The sequence below is a fragment of the Herpailurus yagouaroundi genome, unplaced genomic scaffold (genome assembly GCF_014898765.1).
Source record: "Herpailurus yagouaroundi ecotype Mexico unplaced genomic scaffold, PumYag 100, whole genome shotgun sequence".
Lineage (NCBI taxonomy): Eukaryota > Metazoa > Chordata > Mammalia > Carnivora > Felidae > Herpailurus > Herpailurus yagouaroundi.
This window is the reverse complement of record NW_024412391.1, coordinates 69,064,380-69,078,261: the sequence shown is the minus strand read 5'-3', so window position 1 is coordinate 69,078,261 and position 13,882 is coordinate 69,064,380. Positions and strand designations below refer to the sequence as shown.

Here is a 13,882-nt window from a genome sequence, read left to right as displayed (position 1 = left end):
TCCTTCCTTCCTTCCTTCCTTCCTTCCTTCCTTCCTTCCTTCCTTCCTTCCTTCCTTCCTCTTTTGTTTTTAGGCCGAGTAACACTTCATTGCATGTGTATACCACATTTCCTTTAACATTTAGGTTGTTTCTATGTCTTGGCTATGGTGAATAATGCTGCAGTGAACATGGTGGTGCACGTATCTCTTTGAGATGCTGATTTCAATTCCTTTGGCTGTATGCCCAGAAATGGGATTGCAGGGTCCTAGCATTGTTCTATTTTTAATTTTTGAGGAACCTCATACTGTCTTCCATAGTGGCTGCACCAGTTGCTACAGTTTTTGATTCAAGTACGTCTTGGGTGGGTTATGAGAGTTTGCATTTCCAGCAAGTTCCCAAGTATGCTGGGAATATGCTGATGCCATTAGTTCATGGATTTCACTTTGAGAACTATTGTTGTGTGAGAAATTACTGAGCCTTTCTCTTAAGTGCTTATACCATTTTACACTCATCAGCACTATATGAGAGTTCTGATTGTTCACATCTTCATCAGCGTTTGCTGTGTCATTCTTTAATGAAGGTCAGTAGTGGGAAGTCAAGTTGGCTATTTAGAAGATTCTTGATAAAGGATGTGATAGTATTTATTGCAGAAATATGAGAAAAATTTTGAGATAAATTAAAATAGGAATAGTGCCCAAGATTGCTTTAATTATATTCATTCATGATATATGTATTTAGTATTAATAGGAGCACAATTATTTTGATTAATGTTCTATATTATCTTTAAGTGTAACATTATATATTATAAAATTTATAATAACCACATAATTGTAATTATCTAATTTTCCAATTATAACTTACATTAATTACCAACAGTTATAGTAACTGTTACTAATAGTTAATAAAGTATAATTATACAATTTATTCTATGAAGGGATAGTAAAACTTTGATTCCTCTGTATGAAAGAAAACTGGTAAATACAAGTTACATTAATTTATTTTTATTTCCTTTTAGAATTTCAGCAAGTACACATCACTCCACCAAAATTTATTTTGAAGCCAGCACCAAAAAGAAGTAAACGGCAGGTATGTATTCACAGGATATTCCATGATGTTTCAAAAACACTTGGCAACTACCAGTCATCTAAATCTACATTAAGTCTCTGCAAGATGGCTAAGTATTAGTTCAGGCATTTGTCATGGTTAACAGTAAGGGTGACGGATCTGTAGGAGCAGTGGAGATGGGGCCATATTGTTTCATAGACTCAAAAAGGACTCAAGATAGTGGTGATAATATGGTTATTCATCTTACAGATGGATTATGGCCCCTGCTGTGGCATCTCGGGTTCTTTATAACATAGGCCTCTTTCCTTGGCCTGGGTTGTACCACATCATGAGGTCTACTTGTAAAGATACCCCCTTAAAAGAGAATCCATCAGGTTTTAAAGGCACAAAATGCTGTTGCCACACTTAAACTATGTTGGAGTCTGGGATATAAACTCAGGATGTCAACTTTATGAATGTTCAGTGCATCTTGGACTTGGAAAAAATAATGACAATTTGTATAATGCTTTGCACCATATGAAGTAGGTGCTATCAATCCCCTTACACAGGAAAAAAAATGATGTCTTCGAATGTGAAAATGACCAGAATCATAGAACTGGCGAATGCTTTAGGCATAATAAGAACTCTGCTCATCACAATACCGTACGATTTCACTCACTTTGTGGAATCTAAAAAATAAATGAATAAACAAACAAAAAGCAGAATCAAACCAGTAAATATAGAAAACAAACTGGTGGTTGCTAGAGGGAAGTGGGTGGAGTCATGGGCAAAATGGAAGAAGGAGAGTGAGAGACACAGGCTTCCAGTTATGGAATGAGCAAGTCACAGGGGTAAAGGGCAGCACAGAGAATATAGTCACTGATATTGCAATAACCTGTATGGTCGCAGATGACAAGCTACACTTGTGATGAGCACAGCATAACTTAGAAGTTGAATCACTATGTTGTATACTGAAACTAATGTAACATTATATGTCTAGTATACTCAGAAAAGGAGAGGAAAAGAAAGAACAGAACTCTGGTTATTAGAATTAAAATATCATACATTATGTATGGGTGTTTGGCATAAAAAACATAGGATGATGGAAATATATCTCTAGTAAGATCACACAGTTGAAGAAACCAATCATCTTCTGTTTAAATATGTTTATAAGTATGACATAATATGAGTTTACAGACACATATCTAATGTGAATAAAATTGCTTATTTTTATTGAGGCACAGGTTACTTGTGCCTGGTCCTATTCTAAGAATTTAAATTATATTAATACATTTGATTCTCCTAACAGTCTTATAAGGAATGTATTATTATTATCCCCATTTTACTGATAAGGACATTGAAGCATGAGAAGCTTAAGAAACTTGCCCAGGGTTATAGTGAGTTATCCAGTGGTGGAGTTCAGATTCTGACCTTGGAAGTCTGGTATTTTTATAACCATATATACTTTATATACTGCCTCTCAGAAGCCCTGTGTTCTGTGAATTGCTACATCAGCTTTATATATTTTGTGAATATACATACATATTGAGGCCCAGTTAAATAAAGATGCCAACAGGATTTAATTTGAAATAATATTTATTTTCATGACTTATGAGATCAGAGAACAGGATAGTTTTCTTTTGACGCATTCCTTGAAGTTCTTCATAAACATCTGTGACATCCAGTCATTTGAAGGCAGACAGACATTAGGTTTCTTTTTCTGAGACAGCTGTGAACCCACAGAGGTGAGGTGCTAGAATGCTGTGTGGCCAATATGGCAAGTCTCTGACATTGAGAAAATGTTGAGTCTTGTTAGACAGTCTGCTGTGATAACTGGTAAGACTCAGGTCTCTTCCACAATTACAAAGCAGATACTGTCATCCTAAAACATCCACTTTTAAAAAGCCTCAGGCCATTGGATGCAGTTTATACTACTACTTGGTTTCCAAACTGAGAATTCTATCAACTTGGTGTAATAAGGGATTTGAATTTTAAAATAAGTGTTAAAATTTGGGAATGCAATTAACACTGGAACAAAATCCACATGGCAGCAATTTTTTTAGTTTATTTTAAATGCAGCTCTGAAAGCAAATATTCATGCATTGATTAGTTTTGGTTATATACTCTCATCACAAAAATAGCCATTGGACAAGTGAATAAAAAGATTTACTGAAAAAATGGATACCAAAGATAGCATAATGGAAAAAATTGAGGCACCTGGGTGGCTCAGTCGGTTGGGCATCCAACTTTGGCTCAGGTCATGATCTCGCAGTCTATTAGTTCGAGCCCTGTGTCGGGCTGTGTGCTGACAGCTCAGAGTCTGGAGCCTGCTTCAGATTCTGTGTGTCCCTCTCTCTTGGCCCCTCCCCTCTTGTGTTCTGTCTCTCTCTCTCAAAAATAAACATTAAAAAAAAATTAAGACTTAATTTTATAGATCTTGTTAAAGACTGTGTTATAGACTGACTGCAGGAACAAAGGCATATGGCTGCCTTTGTGTCTCCTACTTGTGGCATCCACTAATCATGATTTTGAAGATGGAGAAAATTCATTGTTAAACAGACATATAATAGAGCTGTACTAGATAATCCAAGACTTCCTGGAAGCTCTCAAAACTATCCTAACAAAAGCTCTTATATCATTTGGGAGATCCCTTAAAATGTACCAGAAGAAGGAGGGACATTCTCAGTCCCAGATTTGGAGATTGTAGAATAAAAGTGTCCATCAGGTACTCCCTGTATCCTCTCAGAGATCCGCAGGAGCTTAAACAGAAAGCATGCCCTTCATATGTTATAATCTCCAAGATATACTGGTAAGTGAAAATACCCTCATGCAAAAGCTAGTGAAATAAGTGGAAGTACCAAGTAAAATAAATGTTATATTTGATTTTATATGCATAAATATTTCTGGAAGAAACAAATAACTGTGCTATACCAATGGTGGGGGAACGGTTAACAACTAGGTGGATAGGGAACAGAAGTGAGAGGAAGATTTTGACCCTGAACCTTTTGATAATTCTTTAAACCATATAAATGTATTACCTATTCAAAAACTAGGTTAAAATTGATGAAAATGGAAAGAAGGATTCTGAAGGAATGAAAGTGGAAATTTTATTTCTCTCATACATTTTTGTTTTTTAAAATTAAAAACATTTTTTCAGCCTTATTGAAGCATAATTCACAAATAAAATTATGAGATACTTGAAGTGTACAATGGGATGATTTGATATATATATATATATATATATATATATATAATGTGTATACACACACACACACACTGATTGTGTGTGTATAATGGGATGTACAATGGGATGTACAACTGTACAATGGGATGATTTGATATATATATAATATGTGTATGTGTGTGTATATATTTCAGTTAAACAATACAGTCTTATCAGTGTAAGTGTCCATCAACAAATGAATGGATCAAGAAAACGTGGGGGGTGCTTGGGTGGCCCAGTTTGTTGAGCGTTGGACTTTGGCTCAGGTCATGATCTCGCAGTTTGTGAGTTTGAGCCCTGTGTGGGGCTCTGTGCTAACAGCTCAGAGCCTGTAGCCTGCTTCAGATTCTGTGTCTCTCCATCTCTTGGCCCCTCCCCTGCTCATGCTCTGTGTCTCTCTGTCTCTCAATAACAAATAAACGTTAAAAAAAAATAAAAAAAATAAAATGTGGTAAATATATACAGTGGAGTATCATTCAGCCTTAAAAAAGAAGAAAATCCTGTCATTTGTGACAACATGGATGAACGTGGAGGACATTATGCTAAATGAAATAATTCAAAGAAAGATACTGTATGGTACCACTTCTATGTGGAATCAAAAAAAAAAAAGGTCAAACTCACAAAAAAGAGTAGAAAAGTGGTTGTCAGAGGCTAGGAGTGGGGGAAATAAGGAGAGTTTGGAAAAAAAGGCACAGTAAAATGTGTGACATAACGTGTAACATATTTTTTAGTTACAGCTAAGTTCAGAGGGCTTATTTAGGTGCTATTTCCTTTACTATATTGCAGCTTCGTCGACATCCTCGTAATGTAGAGGAGGAGACCAAATATATTGAACTGATGATTGTCAACGATCATCTCATGGTAGGATTTGCTGAAATGTTTGTTGTTTGAACTTGTCTGTCCCTGTGGGTAAAGCCGGCTGGTGCAAAAATAGGTTTAGAAGAAACATGAAACCCAGAAAATTGTAACTTGGAGAAGACATTTAAGTGGCTGAAGTATTTGTTAGCCAGTAACAACCTGTAAATTAGAAACATTCTTAGGTGGATGTAACTAGCAGTATTTTGTGAGGTTCCAAAAATATTTATGTGACTTACAATTAGTCCCCTCTTTGGATTTGCTTAATTAATATTTTTATATTGAAAAAAAATTAGTGAGGCACCAGTAATGTGACACTTTAGTTTGAAATGTACAGCTTTATCCTAATAAAAGAAAAGCAGCTTTTCAATTTCTGGCTTGCTCTGTAGCAAACCATGTGGAAATGCTTATATAGGCAAGCAGTGAAGATTTTAGGATAGGAACCTGGCAAAACCTCCTTCTTGCTGAGTCATTTATTTTGACCCAGAGTGTGTGTATATTCAACTCATGGACTTGTTGGAGTCACTAGCTTACATTTACAGCACAGCAGTGAATTATAATGCTAATTGTTCTATGTAACCACTGTTTTAAACTAAACATGTTCAGTGATGAACATAGCTGATTTTTACTTAATTTCAAGTACAAGTGCATTTTAATTTGCTTTGATTTATTTGAAGGAAAGTGTCTCATTTGTTTGTATATGATTAAGTAAACAAACATATTGATCATGTATTGTTGCTAATAATGATAATAATAATGATAATGATAATAATATCCAGATTGGGTGCTTCTTTGTTCAGGCTAGAACTAAGTTTTATCTTTCTACCTCTTTGAAATCAGTGAATGTTACTATTTCCTGAGGTTTTTACAAGATCAGATTAAGTTATAAAAACGTATATTTGGATGTTTTAGGACAGCACAGATTCAGATGTCTATAGGCAGGTAACACAAGTGAAATAAGCTGGGAGTAAAACAATGGGGGAGGAGATTGAGGCCTACGGCAAAAGCAAAGTTACATGGCCTGTCTAATGGAAGTAACTGCCTCTTAGCCTTGCTAGTTATCACCATGGGGAGAATGCTAATTTTAAGGGAAGCCAGAAATCAGGTTTACATAATTCTTGGTTTCTAAAACACTACCAAACAAAAGGTTTATGGCATCCACATCTAGCCTTTAAGTTACCTCTTTGTGACCCGTTAGGACTTTCTTCTTACAGCAGTATTCACGTACATTTTTCTGGCTGGCCACCCTACTTATATTTGCATCTCCTGCAGTTCATAGACAGCTTTCATGTTTTATCATTTTGAGTAACAATTCTGTGATAAAAATAAACTTGTGAAATGGATGGAATAGGTATTTTTTTTATTTTATCTCACAGTTGAATCAACTGAGGCCTCAAACTTTAAGAGCCTTTCCTAGACTCTACAACATACAAAGAACTAATTCTCAATTCTTATATATTTTTTTTTTACAAAAAGCTGTAGAGATATTTCAGTTACTTTATGTTTTGGTCTGCTGAGGTGATTACTTGCTGATGACCTTGGAAACCCTTCACTTGTTTGTTTTGTTTTCAGTTTAAAAAACATCGGCTTTCAGTTGTACATACCAATACATATGCAAAATCGGTGGTGAACATGGCGGATTTGGTAAGTATCAACTCTACTTAGTATTGCCATAGAGGAATTTCTTCTCCTGATTGCTAATAGAATGGATAATATGGTTCATATATTTTCGGTGCTCTGAATTGCCCTTCAGGCAAGGTGTCCTCTATGTCCCTAGTAACCTTGCAGTGGACTTCCTTGATTTTGATCCCTGGCTGGGAAGAGGATAAAAGGCTGTGGTCAGAGTTACCCATGGATTTATGCTTGAAATTCTTCTTATATTTTTCACATTGAAAAATAAAAAGTTGAGCCCTAGCCCTTAACAAAGATACAGAGAAACAGTACAGCAGTTATGCTATTTTCAAGAGAGTGCCTAGGTCTCTGGGAATAATGCACTAACTAATCCTACTGTGTTCACTTTCTGAATCTTTTCTTGACAAGGCAGTGTGAGTTTAATTGGGGCCAGTTAGGTTGCATAGAAATTATATCCTTGGGGTGTTTTTGTTGTTCCTTTCTTTGCTTGGAAAACCCAAGAATGCATAAATTCTTTTTCCAGGGTGCCAGAAAATAGACTCAGGGGGAGCCTTGAATAAGGGTGCAAATATTTGTCAAAAAGTGATCTTTTGTTTCTAACTAGTGTTCTGTTGTTTGGAAATTAGTTGGTAAACAATTTGATTCTCTGTTACTCAAGGAAAATGCATAGGAATTAGAAAAATAATTATCTCCCTCAAAGACACTAGAGTTTTTTACATTTAACCAAAATGCAAGGGTTTTAATAAAAGATTTATAGTCCTGTTCATAAATCATTTGATTTTACTGCATGTATATAGCTGGTGTGTTCATTTTGTTAATATACTAGATCTATAAAGACCAACTGAAGACAAGGATAGTATTGGTTGCCATGGAAACCTGGGCAGCTGACAACAAGTTTGCCATATCTGAAAATCCATTGATCACCCTACGTGAGTTTATGAAATACAGGAGGGATTTTATCAAAGAGAAAAGTGATGCAGTTCACCTTTTTTCGTACGTAACTTATGATTTATTACTTTTTTTGGTTCCACGTTGAATGTTCTATTACTTGTGACTGAGATACATCCTTTCTGCTGTATAGTGCAGTTAGAATTTGACATGGCAGATACATTTGGAAGAAGTATTAAAGTATAGGTTGTTTGAAATTATCATGAAAGTGTAAGAAGTTTAATTTTGAATTATTTTATTACTGAATATATATTTATATTTAATTTTTAAGATATTTTAATCAGAGTATTGAGTAACAGTACTGGTAATATTATAAAGAATATTCTTAACAGATTAATTATATTCTTTTAAGTTTCTTTCTTTTAAATGTTAATGTTACCTTTGTTTTGGTTCCAAGGGGAGACGTTAGTATTTCTGGAGTTTATTTTTAATTTCTTCTCACTATTTCAGTTTTTTTGGGGTAAAATGCATATGTGATATAATAGCAAATTATATATTATAGCATATAAAAAACCTGTTATCTAAAGAACTATTGAAGGAAGTTTAAATGGAAGTCAAAGAGTGTATTTTGAGATAACTTTTAAGTTTTATACAATTTCAAATTTACAGAAAAGTTATAAGGATACTACAAGGAAATATCTTATGTTCTTTACCCAGATTCATCAATTATTTACATTTGGCCCCATTTGTGTATGATTTTATTCCTTCTGTCCTTCTATGCCTTTTTCCCTCCCTTCCTTCTTTTTTTCGCTTTAATTTATTTTTCTTTTTTTTAAATTTTTTTTAACGTTTATTTATTTTTGAGACAGAGAGAGACAGAGCATGAACCAGGGAGGGTCAGAGAGAGAGGGAGACACAGAATCTGAAACAGGCTCCAGGCTCTGAGCAGTCAGTACAGAGCCCAACGCAGGGCTCGAACTCACGGACAGTGAGATTGTGACCTGAGCCGAAGTCGGATGCTTAACTGACTGAGCCACCCAGGCGCCCCTTCATTTATTTTTTTATCTATCAATTTTTTTTTTCCTGGAACCATTTGAGAGGAAGTTGGAGATACTCACATACTGGGCCTTCACTACTAAATACATATATATTCCCTAAAAATAAAGACATTCTCTTATATCACCAGAGTAAATTACTAAAACTAGAAAATTTAATGGGGACACAAGACTTTTAAGTAACCCATAGTCTATATTCAGATTTCTCCAGTTATCTGAATAATGTCTTTGATAGCTAATTCCCTCCCCTCCATTCAGACCCAACCCGGGGTCATGCATTGCATCTAATTGTCCTATCTTTTTAGTCTCCTTTAATTTGGAAGATCTCCTCAGCCTTTCTTTGTGTATTTTGGGCTTAACATTTTTGAAGAGTGTAGGTCAGTTATTTTATAGAATGTTCCTCCTTGTGGGAATGTCTGATGTTTTCTCATTAAGAGATTCAAGTTATGTATTTGTCCAGAAATAAACACAGAAGTGATTTTTGTATCCTCAGAATACCTCATATTAGTAAGTTTTTAAAATAAGTATGGTCCTGTTTAAGATATTATTGCTCATGTGGGGAAACATCCCTGAGACGTTTTTCTTTGGCTATGTGTGTAAACCGTATTCACATTCCTCACTTACTCAGGAATATGTAGTATAGAAATGTATTTCGTTGAGAAAATAAGTGTGGTAAATTAATAATGAGAGTTGCAATGATATTTGAACTGCGAAGAGTAAGCATTTTCCATTTCCTTTTCTAAAAGGGGAAGTCAATTTGAGAGTAGCCGGAGCGGGGCAGCTTATATTGGTGGGATTTGCTCGTTGCTGAAAGGAGGAGGCGTGAATGAAGTAGGTGTGAACATCTGTACAATACAAAGTGGTATGATGGCTGAAAATGTTTTCCTAATATTTAAGAGATCATTTCTCATATTCCACATTCTCTAGATGTTAGGTTGTTTTATTAACAACCAAAATGATCAGAGGACAAAGAATAGGAAAATAATGGAAAATCATATTTGATAATTCTGTTCATGTTCTCCTTAGAATAATCTGCAAATTTAGCTATTTACAGATTATATAGAGAAAATGTTTTACTTTTACCTTTATTGAAAATAAAACCCTGTTTATTACATTGGCTGATTTTCTGGAGAATTGAGTAATTCTCTGAAGCATTGGCTTCCTACCTAACAACCCAGTTGGAAATTTTCTTCCTTCTTCAATATTTGGTAAATTTTTAGAGAAAAAAAAATAGATTAAGTTTTCCAAAGAAAACTGTCTTTTGGATATACCCTTAGGGCACTAAGTCTGATGGAAGTGATCTACAAGAAAAATATTAAATCGACATAATGAAAAAAATATCTTTTATTGGTCTTCTCAAGTTTCTTTTGCCCACAGATCATTACCACTTCCTTTTACCCATACCATTTGTTTTCTGAAGTCACACTCTGTTTAATTTGGGGAAATTTCAGGAGTGAACTGGATGGATACACAAAGATAAACAAGTTCCAAATAATTTACACCTTTATTTTTATTATTACCTAAAAGACTGATTTAAGTATATACATGTATTAAGTTTTTCAGAAATGTCACTGGTAAAATTTGGACTCACAATTAGACTTAAGTTTCGAAACCCAAAAGTTGGTGATTCTCTGGCTTCTAGGCTTCCCTATAAGACTTTATCAAATGTGGATTTATTTCTTAACAGCTTTTTCCCAAATGCTCCATAGTTCAGCTTTAGCTACTGGTTTAACCTCTGCTAAATAAGATGCTTAGAACTTACATATTTCCAATTATATTATGACATCTTTCTCTGGCCCATCTTAAATAAAAAATAATTTGTATTTACATGTATTTTGTTTTTGTTTTTCAGTTTGGGAAAACTGATTTAATGGCAGTTACACTTGCCCAGTCATTAGCTCATAATATTGGTATTATCTCAGACAAAAGAAAGTTAGCAAGTGGTAAGTTCACCCTTGTGGTTTAGTTGTATTTAAAATAGACTATCTATAAATATTTTAGAGAATGAGATTTTAAATTCAGTTGTTTGATCAAAAGAGTTTGGGTAACAGTATAAGGTAAACAGCCAGGGCATACAACATTTTTGTCAAAAGTAATACAAGGTAATATTTATATGGCAGGTGAAAATTTTTCCATGTGTAATAAATGTTTAAAGCTGTGTGATGATAAATTTATTGTTGAATTTAACCTAAAAATTGAGCTCAGTTTGCTAATTTCAAATGGTCTAGTAGAGAATCTTAGGCATATAGGTTTAAGGCATACTTCTATTATGGTTTATTTAAAACGTCTCTTAGTATGGCCACAGATGTAGAACTTGTCTGCCAGGATCAGACCTCGTAAAGGGCTTAGTAAAATATGGATCTAGTAAAATACGCTAGGATTACTATCAGGGAAGAATATGTTTTTTCAAGTAGGTAAAGTTAATTTATCAGGAATGGTCAAATATTATGTATTTGGAGTGAATTAATTAGAACCTTATTTATTGTATTAATAATAAATATAAATGAGACTGTTTCTGTTAATAATAACTATTACCATTTATGAAGTATCCTTTATAAGACATAACCGAATGCCACTATTATCTACATCTAGATACTAGTTTAATCCTCAAGATAATGCTGCACCATACCAATTATCAGCCCCATTTTACAGAATAACGTGACTGGATGTCAAAAGGGTAATGTCTTCAAGATGACACATAAATTAAGTGGCAAGCCCAGGTTTTGAACCCAGGTGTTTTAAGCCTTTCTGCTTAACTAGTATGCTATACTACCTTCTGCCAGCAGCTTTGGTGCAGAGGTTTTAAAACTGGACAAGAAAGTGTAGGAATTCCCATAAGGAACTGTGAAACCAGAATCCCATAGTGATGCTGTTTCATTGGTATGGGATGGTTAAACCATTTTCTTAAAATTTTTTTAAAAAAGACTTACTTTTTGAGATAGAGCAGGCAGGGGAGGGGCAGAGAGAGAGGGAGACACAGAATCTGAAGCAGGCTCCAGGCTCTGAGCTGTCGGCACGGAGCCAAAGTGGGACTTGAACTCATGAGCTGTAAGATCATGACCTGAATCAAAGTTAGACCCTTAACCAGCTGAGCCACCCAGGGGCCCCTGGAATTTTTAAGCCATTTTGAAGCAAATATCAAGATTTTATTGTTATAAAAATTATATAATCTTGACATGATCAGAGTAGATTTTTGTTGTTATACTTGCATAGAAAACTTCAAATATGAGGAAAATTAGAAAACAGGTATTACTTTTTAAAAGGTATTTAAGGAATAAAGTGAAAATATACTGTTTAAAAACAGGCTACTCTAACGCACCTTTTTTCATTTTATAACAAGGCATGTGTATTCATTTTCTCTTAGGTGAGTGTAAATGTGAGGACACGTGGTCTGGATGCATAATGGGAGACACTGGGTGAGCCACCTCTCTTGGAAAATAACTCGCTTTCCCTTTCCTGCTGTGTTGTTGTCTTCTTAGGAATATGATACTGAATAACTTAGTGCGCGCAACCTCACCAAAGACTTCAAAAAGAAAATCGGAAGTAGATTTTCTCAGTGGCTCTGTATTATAAAGTATTTTCACAAAATAGTTTCTCATTTATGAAAACAATTGACGTCAGTTAAGATAGTAGTCCAAAGACGTTTGTAGGCTTCAATCTAGGCTAGAAATGTTAAGAGGTGAGGAACAGGTGTGTTCTTCGTGGCTTACCTACGAATTTTCTTTTGTCTCTTCAATTCTAATTAAATGGGTTGTAAACAGTAATGTGCTAGTAAGCTGATATTAAATCAAAAACAAGAAAAGAGCCTGGATTTGTAGCTTTCTCAGATTTTTGTGGTGTAAATACTCCTACAATTGCTGATTTCAGGCTACCAATAGTACGTCACCAAGCAAGGAGTAGGGAAGAGATGTGTACACTTTGCTGTCCTGAGAATGGTTTTCATTTCTAAACCCTTCACACATTATCAGATGCCAGTCTTCTATTTATTTTTCCTAAATAAGTTGTACAACCATTCTTTTCATGTCAAGCTCATCACTACTCCTTTAAACTCTTATCATCTTGAGCTCTTAGCTCTTATTATTTTAATAGTATTCCAGATACTCAGGCAACTTTCAGCCTTCCTTTCTCCCCTTCTGAACTCCATTTCCATCATTACTGAAAAGGTATAAAGCATAGAAGAGTAAACACTTGTATACCATCACCCAGCCTAAACAAACAAACAAACAAAACACCACCTACATAGTTAAATATTCCTTGTGTTCTCTTTTATTGGTCCCCAGCCCCAACCAAAGTAACTTCTGTCTTGAATTTGATTCGTATCATTCACAAGCACCTTTCACAGTTTATATGTGTGTGTGTTGAAGTAATACATAGCATTACTTTGCAACTTTTAGTTTATATGAAAGGGGTCATATTATATGTAGTCTTCTGTGACTTGCTTTTTTTGATCTTTATGTTTGTAAGATTTATCTATGCTGATAATATATAGCCCTAGTTCACTGAAAATATACAGCACAAATTTCTCTACTTTCCTCTTCGTGTGTGTGAATCATTTTCCTGCTTAGAACTTTTGTGAGTCTCTATTGTCTGAAGAATAAGATTTGGATTTCTTCCTCCAGTACTTAGATATGCATAATCTTTCTTCATCATCACTTATAACCTCATTTTCCACTGCTGTTCATGGTTGTCGGTTTGTTTATTGCCATAATTATACAGGCGTTTCCAGCTTTTTTTTTTTAATTTTCTAATGATAATCCTCCATTGATTTTAAGCTTCTTAAAAATTTGCTCACCATTAATGTAATTTCCAGCTTCTTCTGGTTCCTTTAGTATATTGTCTTCATCTGGAATTCTCATTTTTCTCTAACCACACTTCTAGTCATTTTAGATTTATTGTAATTTTAACTCCTGTGTTGTAATTTAATTCCACATATCCTTATACTCACCAATTAGTTGTGACTTTTTGAAGATTACGTAGATATTTTTGTTTGACTTCACACCATCATCTCTTGACACACTTGATTTTCAATAAATATTCATTGGTATTTGAATTTTGAACTCTCAAGAAATGTATGACAAGGAAAACAAATGATTGAGGGAATGTGTATGCAAACATGTATTAAAATATTTTTCAAAATACCTTTGGATTTTCTGTTTAGTAATAAAAGTAAATGATAAAAATCCTTATCCATAGCTGTAATTTTCC

General features: G+C 34.5%; 1 protein-coding gene across 23 annotated transcripts in view; it reads left to right on the top strand.

The window, feature by feature from the left end:
* Positions 1-13,882, top strand: part of ADAM22 (ADAM metallopeptidase domain 22) — a 237,791-nt gene that overhangs the window by 162,342 nt on the left and 61,567 nt on the right. For all 23 annotated transcript variants that reach the window (XR_005789427.1, XM_040472732.1, XM_040472741.1 and 20 more), the window contains exons 8-14: positions 996-1,066; positions 5,034-5,108; positions 6,675-6,746; positions 7,561-7,727; positions 9,424-9,508; positions 10,530-10,620; positions 12,042-12,093. Coding sequence is in view for 22 of the 23 variants with exons in the window: in XM_040472732.1 (XP_040328666.1) it covers positions 996-1,066; positions 5,034-5,108; positions 6,675-6,746; positions 7,561-7,727; positions 9,424-9,508; positions 10,530-10,620; positions 12,042-12,093 (613 nt within the window). In the remaining variant the exon portion in view is untranslated. The remainder of the gene's footprint in view (positions 1-995; positions 1,067-5,033; positions 5,109-6,674; positions 6,747-7,560; positions 7,728-9,423; positions 9,509-10,529; positions 10,621-12,041; positions 12,094-13,882) is intronic.